Source organism: Apaloderma vittatum, unplaced genomic scaffold (assembly GCF_000703405.1).
Source record: "Apaloderma vittatum isolate BGI_N311 unplaced genomic scaffold, ASM70340v1 scaffold42964, whole genome shotgun sequence".
NCBI lineage: Eukaryota > Metazoa > Chordata > Aves > Trogoniformes > Trogonidae > Apaloderma > Apaloderma vittatum.
Genome location: NW_009714103.1, coordinates 9,324 through 19,055, shown reverse-complemented (window position 1 = coordinate 19,055; position 9,732 = coordinate 9,324). Strand labels below are relative to the sequence as shown.

Here is a 9,732-nt window from a genome sequence, read left to right as displayed (position 1 = left end):
GGGTGACAGAGCCCTGGCACAGGCTGCCCAGGGAGGTTGTGGAGTCTCCTTCTCTGGAGACATTCGAAACCCACCTGGACACATTCCTGTGTGACCTACTGTAGGTGATCCTGCTCTGGCAGGGGGGTTGGACTGGATGCTCTTTCAAGGTTCCTTCCAAACACTAACATTCTGTGATTCTGTGATTCACCAAGGCCAAGGTGGTGACTCGCCATCTTTCCCGGTCCCAGAAACACTGAAGGCACAGAGCACAGGTGTGATTTCAACTGCAGGCAGAAAAAGTCTACAGGGGTCAGCCCAGATCATGAGCAATTTTTTTTCTCTAGCTGATTCACAAGTCCTTGTCCCAGTTTAAAAAAAGGATAATTTGCCCATGGTGGGGGGTTGGAACTAGATGATCTTTAAGGTCCCTTCCAACCCTGACAATTCTGTGATTCTATGATTTGACTCTTTGAGGTAAAACATGTTGCTCTGCACCTTTGTCGTTGAAAAGGTTGCAAAAGCTAACGCAGCTCAGCTGCAGTTTATCTTCAACCTCCATTCCCAAGCTGGACATACCAGTGTTAGAACTTAACAGGTCAGCATCTCTAGCTTTCAACAGCCTTGAGGATTTCAGCATGAGGTTTCACTGTAAACTGCAACTGAAACAAATCTTCTGTGATTTTTTTTTACTCAAATGGGACTGCGCGAGTGTATACTACATTTCTCTGCAAGAGTTAGAGGATTACTGACTAGCTGGTGGGAGGTCAATAGAGCCCTCAAAGGCTTGCTCTAACTTTATTTGCAAACAGAATTCCCCATCACAAACTAGACCAACGCTGGTCAGCAGCCCTGTAGTGCACAGTCTGTCAGACTCTCTTCCCATCTCCCCTTCCCATCAAAGTTTTTGTGGAAACAAGGGCTTCTCTACAAAATAAATTAATTTGCCAAAAATGTCACTTCAGCAACATATTCTCAAGAACTTCCCTAGTACTTGTGAAGCTCTTGAATAACTGCAAGAAACACATTAACTTGACAGTTGGTAAGCAGGAAATTCACACCACTTAGAAATTATGAAACATTACATCATGCTTTTACCAAGCAAAGCAGTGTGATACAAGAGCACCCTGACATCACTGAAAAATCGTAAAAAAACAGTAGCTGTTTCAATTTGCTAAGAAAAGTGCAGCTTTCCAAGAGGGAAGATGTGCTAAACTCAGCAGAAGACAGGAGTAATTTGGGAAATTAATGAATTTGCCATCTGAGTTTGAGCAGGCTTTTAAGTATGTAATGTCTGTCTGGCCTGGAAGCAGTTCTGAAACTAAGTCTGAAACTGTATTTTCCCTTCATACATATATAAAGAAGATAACCCAGTGGCTACAGAAATTTACAAAGCTCCCCTTTGAGTGTCCACAACCAACATTTTCCCCACATCATAATATCTACCTGTGGAATTAAAAGAGACAAGAAAAAGAAGTCCTACCAATAAAATTGACTTCCATGAATTAAAGATTCAGAAAGTCAAAGTACCCCATCGAGCATAAAGCGCTCAGATGAGTATTTCCAAAAGCAATAAAAATAATCCCTCTACTTGAAAATAACATTTTTTCTAGGTCGGCACTCAGCAAAAGACTTTGCAAGTGGGTATTTTTATTAAGGATTATAACTGCATGGATGCGTAGTGGTCTTTTTAGCTTGAAACATCTGTGGAGAGACGAAGTAAAGAAAAGCAGATGGCAGCAAACTTGGGTGGGGTGGTTTGGGTCATAACTGTAATGCTAACACATACATACCTGCCAGCAGTCCTATGAGAAGCATTACAACCCATCCTGACCAGGCATCCAGCAAACTCTTGATAAACTCCCATATGGATTCCTTACTTTTGCTTGTAATCTGAAATTAAACATATATAGAGACATGTTGCTGATTCAGGCTGACACAGTTTTAGTGTATAATGTTTACAACAAAAAAATATTTAACTTCCTAGAAAGTGTATACAGTTTCTCTACTCCTCCGAGTCCCAACCATGCTTTAGAAATGTTCTGCTGATTAAGTTGCCAGAAGCCCTTTCATATTTAAAAACTCAAGATGTACCACATCCATGTTTTTATAAGTCCTCCTCAAGTTGTACAAGGCAGGATGCAATAACTCTGGAAGACAGTTTTGCTCACCACTAGGATGCATGTAGCCCAGGGACTGCAAGGTATCAAAGCCAGACACCTTTACCTTTCTGTGGCGGTCAGTGTCACGTGATTTCTCCCGCAGCCAGTCGATGGTGTGGAAATCTTCATAAGTTCCAACGTCAGGGAAAGGCTCATCCAGAAAATCCATCAGGTTGCCAGAACCATTCATGTCTCCTGCATTGACCATATTAGGGTCTGTACGTAGAGGAAAAACAAGTATGTCAATAAATTCATGTGGCTTTGCCAGGCATTTCAGAATCTGGTTTTCCAAAATAACTCCACAAGCCACCGAGTTAAGAGAGCAGGAGTCAGCAGTCCTGTTGGGCACTTACTGAAATCTATGCATTGTGCCTAGAAAAAAGATTTTGTGGAAGATTGCTTCAACAGCTTAGTAAACCCTAAAAGACACACACGAAAAGCACAGTGTCCAAGTGTAGTAATACCAGCTGTCCTGATAACAATGCCCCAAAACCCAGGATGATTCTGGGCTTCTTCTGGAGTGGTACATCCTGATCGCATGCTGGAAGAAATGCCCTACCTGCAGGGACATCATCAAGTTGGCAAGGTCACCAGCTCAGAAAACAAGCAATAATACACCAGAATTTACCATTCATCATGACATGCAGATCTTATGGTAGTCTTAACACTGCAGCATTGTCTAGTTTTGCACACTCTAAGCTCCCTGCATTGATCCGCTTTTGTTTGTTCTGCTGTCCAGAAGACAAAGCTCAAGATCACAGTATGTCCACTCTGCATCAAGTCTGGAAATGCAGTATCTTCTTCAAGTTTACTTCTGAAGGGCTAGCAGCAGAACTATGGCTCGGAGAACTGGAGTGCTTACCTTCTGTCCTATATGCAAAATTTCCAGATTTGCTTTCTCCCCCAGAAAGCAGGGGGAGAAGCAGCCACACATCCTGCTAGAGCACAAGAAGAAATAGAAAGGTATCTATCCCCAAACTATAGCAAAAAGTTACCAGAGCATTTGACAGTTAAACAGGGGATCAAAGTAGGCTGTGAAGTAACATACACTCTAGAGTGTGGCACACAAGCCAAGCAGACATTTTCAGCCCAGAAGTTTTGAGGGTCATGCTCTCTGGGCTTACACACTACAGACATGAGAGCAGAGAAGCATCCATGCCCATTGCTCTGAATCCCTGGAAACTATACCTTGTTCATGCAGCCTACCTAAGCAAAGCATGAAGAATTTACCTCATAACCACCAAAGTTCTTTTTCCCACAGAGCGCTCAGCAACATCTGCCTACGTGAAAAAATGACTGTGATCTACTTTAAAGGTCAGATCCCAAAGCAATCACTAATAGGACAAGCTCCAGAAAAAGCTGGCATCAATTCCAATGAGAAGAGCCTTTAGTAGCAGGAGAATCTATTAAATAAAATAGTTTAGGCACACATCCAACTTAACTTCAGCCATCTGAAATTTTGGTATCTGGACTGTAAGAACCACCTAGGCTGCCTCTAGAGACAAAGTTGTGCATAAGGGTGTGTGGCAGGAAAGTGACTGCTTCTTTAAAGGTATTTGGTCAAGGATCTTTTTCAATGCAACAAGAGATAATAAGCTATGGAGCAAGCTTGAACAAGAATATACAGGGACAAAAATTGATGTGAATGGTAAGGGAGGTGGTGATGGGAAACAAACCTGGCCCCACTCACTGATCAGGGCACATGGGAGTGTGAGAATGTCTGTTCCAGCAAGGTTGTCTGATCAGGGAACTCATCAATGGGAAAACTATGGGAAAAAGAGAGGAAACTGGACAGACCTGACAAAATGAACATGGAGACCATGACAAGAAATAAACCTCACCACTCACGCTACTTGAAGGGCCATTGTTTGTATGTCTCTGGGAGACTTGCTCAGCTTTGCTACTGGTTGAAGCTGCACATGGGGAAGTGGCAGCTGCGTCCCTCAGTGTCCATGGGCTGGGGTCCTGCAACCAGGCAGGAGATTCTGGGCCAGAGTGGCTGGAGGAGGCAGCTGTGCACCTCTGCATCACCTCACAGTCACTCTGTACTTCACCAAACAGGTGAGAGCACGCTCCTGCATTTGTGAAGGGAAACGAGGGCCTGAAGTTGGGATGCTGTGGCCGATACCAGAGAGCTGAAGTCGCAAGCAGACCTTGAGTTCAGTGTCTTGCAAACCACGACCAAGGACTGGAATGGGAAGCTGAAATGAGTTGAAAGGATTAGGCCATGCTGTTATTTTGTAAGGCTGTGATATTTTGCACATCATTTACTTTGCTCTATTCTTCTCATACAGCAAAGAAGAACATGCAGGTCAGATTGTTTGCCAGCACGAGGCAGCCCCCTCTGCTACACAAACAAACTTTTGGGAACTCTTGTGCTGAAATGTTGGCAAGTGTTCCTTAATACTACAAGAAAACTACCCAACTACCACATAAAAAATAGCTTTTTAAGTATGTTGTCAGTGCCTAGCACATGACAGTATTGTGATGGATAGTACCGAGCCAAACCACAAGTATGTGGGATAATTACAATCTCAGCCCAAATCTACCCAAAAAATACGTGCTACACAACACGTCCAGGGAGAGAAAAATGTGCTAGAGACCACAGGGCCAAGGAGGACTAAGAAAACAAACTTTGAACTCTAGGTAGCGTACCAATACCTGGAAATTGCAGCTAGCTGGATGATTATCAGCCTTAAAGTTCACTTCAGGTACTACACTTTTGAAAGCAGAAATGTGATTTCAGATTATGCAAAACCCAATTTTAGCAAATAAAACCTAACTGCAGCACTTTCGAACTGAGTTCTACAGAGTTCCCATCTTATGTCCTGGCACGAAACACTGCAAGTATCACTTTCTTTCTCTTCATTTTGAATTTATTTCTCTCACCCTATTTTGGCATCTGAAATAATTTCCGAAGTTTATTCCAGGACAAGCTAACTTGCCTTTTTAGAGATGCTTGCAGAGATTCTCCCAGCTCTGTGGGCAGAATTTACACAAATAACTCAGCTACAGATATTTTAATTTAATACACATATGTTAAGGTAAAATCAGTCTCATCCAAATATGAGTTGTTGCCAGGTATGCTGCAGCAATCCACTGTGGTGATGGCAAAAGTATGAGCATTCGTGGTGCAAGTTGTCTCATCTAGCATGAGAAATCTGAACTGAACTCTGGACACTAAAATCTAGATTCCTTTCTTAGCTGATGAGAGCAAGTAAACTCTGTGGAGATGCAATTTATCTGACGCATTTTATATAGTTACATTAGAATGAGACAAATTGTTCCCCAAATGTGCTAATTTCTGTTTACTGATTACAAAGAGATGCCAAACGTATACATCCATGCCTCATCAAATGAGTCCAACACTACCAATTTGAAAGAAAACATTCCAAGACTGTTATATGTAGAATTAGTAACACATGCAGCCCATGGTCACTCCTCACACCTGCACTTTTAAAAGATTTGGATGCTCTGACAGAGCTTATATACACTGAAAGGTGTTGAACCTTCCTGCACAACTGGTTGACGTGTTATTTTGTCCCTTTGTTGTTGTGTGTCTTAGATGTCCTTGCTGTTCTTTCTACTACTTTTCCAGATGCTGATACAACATAATTTGTGCAAGGGCAGGTGTTACCAGCTTAGTCCCCTGTTCTTTTCCTAATAATTCCTGGCATTCCACCAGCTTTTCCTAGGGCAGGCATCCAACATTTTCACTGAGCAGTCTGCTATGACTCCAGGCTATGCTCCATGAAAGGTAGCGGCCACTTTGAAGCCCATCACCCCATGGTCTCTTAGGGACATTTTCCCCATTGCTTTGCTTTTATCAACTTTGAATTACATCTATCATTTTTCCCTCCAATACAGTAGAGATCCTTCTTCAGCTCTTAGCAGCAAGCTCGCATTTTTACTGACCAGCTGAGTATATCTACAACTGAACGCTTTTGTCAACAGTCTGCTTTAATAATTGTAAACAGGTTCTTGCTAAAACCTGAATGAGGATAAAAAGAAACTTGACTGAACTACATACTCTTCTGAACTCAGAGAGTTATGATTAGCAAACTTCTCTGGATTTAGACCCCATGCCAGATGGACCAAGGTCCTGGAAGGGATAGATTTACAAATCAAGAGAGATCACAGTGCTAACTGGCAATTGTACACCTCTTGATAGAAGCTCTCCTGGCTACTACGTAACCCTAGATATCTTCCAGGAATCTTGGCCCAGGTCAACCTGATGTTCAGTTCCCTCCCATCCGGTCGTGTTTGGTGCACAACATTCTGAAGTCAGGAAGAAAGAGATGTTGCTCTACAAACGTTGGAAGTGCTGCAGGAGAGTATCTGTAGGTAAGGGCAGAAGAGCAAGTTCCAGCAATTAGCCAATGAGGCTTGATGACTGTAGGTAGCCAGATAATTTCAAAGTAAGTAAACACTGAAACTTCCTGTGTAAAGAAAGCAAAGGAGACATTAGTGCAAAATCCCTGCAGAAGCCCCCGTGCAAACAGTTTGCTGCCCCAAGGGCTGGGACACATCAAGTACAGTGCATAAGGCATGGACTGTGGTTTTTTTCTGATTCATTTACTCACTTTTTGTTATTTTTTAAAGTACTAAAATGCAATAATACTATCATATTTAAGGTCGTGGTTTTTTCTGCAGGTATCACAGTGAGTAAACTGGGACCAGCTGAATGATACACTGCAGCTTGGAGTTAAGTTTTATAGAAGATTGATAAATTTCATTTATAACAAAAATAATGACGTCTCAGCTTTATAAAACTGTTGCAACATGTGCAAATGTAAAAGCTACAGCTAGAAGAGCTCTATCAGTGAACTGACATTCTAGGTATTATGTTGACTGACTGATCAGATCTGAAACACGTTTGACATTGGCAAGCACAGACCAAAACATCCCAAGGTTCAAAGAAGCTGAAAAGTATACTGATGGGAAACAACGAGCTGAACAGTCATCAAAGGAAAAGTCTTGGCCCTGGCCTATTGCTACTAGACATGCTAGTTCCATGCTACGTTCTCCTCATCCTGTTTTCTGTTTTGATTGGACACATTGCACTGAGGCAGGTTTTTAATGCAATTCCAACAAGTTTCAAGTTTCTTTCAAGAGATCACAGTTACTGAATTACTCCAACACTTCAAATGTTTCTAGCAGACGAACATCCACCTACACACTTTCATCTGAATGCTGTTTTCCTTGAAGACAGTAGTGGAGGGGTGGGGGTGGTTGCTGTGTGAAACACAGAGGCAGGCAGGCAGCACAGCACACATCTCTCCTCAGTGACTCTTCTGCTGTAGCACAAGGAAGAAGTGAACCTGGCAAGAGGCTGGGGGAAGAAAGCAGAAGCCCTAAAGGCCAGTTGCAAGTTCCTCAGCTCACATTTGTTCGGAGTGACTTTTCCAAGGTGTCCAAAACATCATCTGTGCCATCTCTTCCAAATGTGGTGTGAGTTAGCCAGCACACAGAAGCAGTAACTGTGCATCTCAGGGCTTTTTTCTATGCTTTGGTACCAATATACCTATAAATGATAAAACAAAGGAGATCCTACTCCAGGCAAAGGGCTTTTAAGTGATTCATGATCATTTCAGTCATGACTCCTTCGGAGTTGAACCTGCCACTGATCTGAATGTTTGGTCAGATCAGCTGTGCTCATACGGCATGACATGACAGCAGGTATTACACAAAATAAGGAGCATGGAGGCTATGAAAATCCCTGGGATTTATTTTCTATAGGACGCAATAACAAACAATGCAGTCGGACTGGCAATCAATCACAAGACCCCTTTACACTGACGGATGATTTGCCACTCTCTATGCTCTTAATACTTGTGTCGACTGTTCCCAGTACTGTATTCCCAAAATGGCCAAGCATGGTGTCCCAGACTCATGGCCATTGACTGCTCAGTGGGAACTGTTGAGCAAAGCCACCTCATCTTGAGAGCTAGGTGCTCTGCCAGCATCCACCCATCCAGCCCTTGTCGCAAAGGATTTAGACCTTGTTGCAGAGATGGATGCAGACCACTCTCCACTCAGGCTTCGAATACAGACATTAGGAGGTCAGCGCTGCCTGCAGAGTGAGCTGAAGCAGAGAGCGTTCAGAAAAGGCTTGAAGAGGATAAAGCTGAGGGAGAAAGTTTCTAGAGTGGAACATGGTTACACCACAGGTCTTCAGCCACCTGGCCAGTGAAAATGGGCCCGATAGCTCAAGAAGTCAGCAAGCAAGGTTATTAACAGGGTCACCCTGAGAGACATGAATGACAAGTACAGGGAGATTAGGGGTATATGCCTTTTGGGGAGGGGTTGGAGAACGACATCTGTTCAGCCAGGAGGCAGGAAGGCCAAGAAATGTGGATGTAATTCCCCTTCCACCACCACCACCCACCATGGAGGAAAAGCCAGTCTAGAAAGGGTGATGTGACATCTCACCCCGCAGGATATAGGAGGCAGGTTATGAAACAGTCTTCTAAACATGAAGATGCTGTTGGGCCGTGATTTTTACAAGGTCTTCAGCAAAAGCAAGAATTTTAACAGTGAGCAAAGTGGGCAACTTTCCACAGGTTGAAAAACAGCCATGGGCAATTTAAGACTATTCACCTTAGAAGTGTCAGACTGAACAAGCTGATTGATTTATTAACCATCTTAACCATGGTGTTTGAAAAAAAGAAGAGTTACAATGGCCTTGGAACAGAGCAAGGTTCAGACTCCTGGAAAAATTAGAACCCAGTTATGGGCCTTTTTTGGAAACTTAATATGGCACATAGAAAGTGGAGAATAGTTACATTGGGAAAATAAAGAGGGAAGACAGGATATTAAAATTGGCAGATGTCTTTCCTGCAATTCAAGGGCTAATTGCTCAGTCTCCATATAGATACAAACAGCACTGCAAGCCTTCAGCCTCCTGTCACAGACGCACAGGCAGGCTGCAGTATCGGAAACATTACTCTAAAATATCACAGCATTTTTCTGTATGGCCCCCCCCCACACACACATAATAAGGACTTTCCTGCTATGATAGTGTGGGCAAGTTAAATACACAGATATCTTTGATGTGTAGCTTTACCCTAAATAACCTCTATGGAAAAAATTCTGAAGCCACAGCAGAGCTCAAAAAACACAGGGCAACAGATCACAGGGAAGAGCGGGAGGGAACTTTTTGGGTAAATGGCAGAAAATTGGGGCATAAAAGACTTCTTCAGTCCAAACCACAGCCTTTGACCTCCCCTCCTCAACCACCACACGTGCTCATGGGGCAGGTGAAGCAGAGATACCAGGGCTGGCCAGGAGTGCAGGCAAAGGGAGACACAGGGGGACACCAGGTGCATCTGCACCCCCTGGGAGCTAATAATCAACCATCAAGGTCTTCCCAACAGTCAGAGATGGCCTGACACCCTCTTCTCCTTTTCTCCTCCTGGGTCACCCTGATTCTCTTTCTCTGAGGGGCAAACCTCACTCCGACATCCTGCTCCTTCCCAGGATGACTCTCTTTTTGGTGTGAAATATCATGTGTCTGGTCTCTGTTTGATTTTTCTTGGAACGCCTGAGCAAAATTAGTTCAGCTGCTGAGTTATGTCAGAAAGGGAAGGGG

At 43.3% G+C, this 9,732-nt stretch overlaps 1 protein-coding gene across 1 annotated transcript; it reads right to left on the bottom strand.

The window, feature by feature from the left end:
* Positions 1 to 1,366: 1,366 nt before the first annotated feature.
* Positions 1,367 to 2,349, bottom strand: LOC104273307 (H(+)/Cl(-) exchange transporter 4-like). Its single transcript, XM_009868604.1, has 3 exons — positions 2,206 to 2,349; positions 1,773 to 1,872; positions 1,367 to 1,425 (listed from the first exon to the last, which is right to left on the bottom strand). Exons 1-3 carry the CDS (start codon positions 2,347 to 2,349, stop codon positions 1,367 to 1,369), a joined length of 303 nt encoding a protein of 100 aa, XP_009866906.1.
* Positions 2,350 to 9,732: the final 7,383 nt, after the last annotated feature.

Coding starts and splice junctions, on each gene's coding strand:
- LOC104273307 (XM_009868604.1), bottom strand. CDS start 2,349: ATGGTCAATGCAGGAGACATGAATGGTTCTGGCAACCTGATGGATTTT. Junction 1,873..2,205: donor ACACTGACCGCCACAGAAAG/GTAAAGGTGTCT, acceptor GTTTAATTTCAG/ATTACAAGCAAAAGTAAGGA. Junction 1,426..1,772: donor TCTCATAGGACTGCTGGCAG/GTATGTATGTGT, acceptor TTAATTCCACAG/GTAGATATTATGATGTGGGG.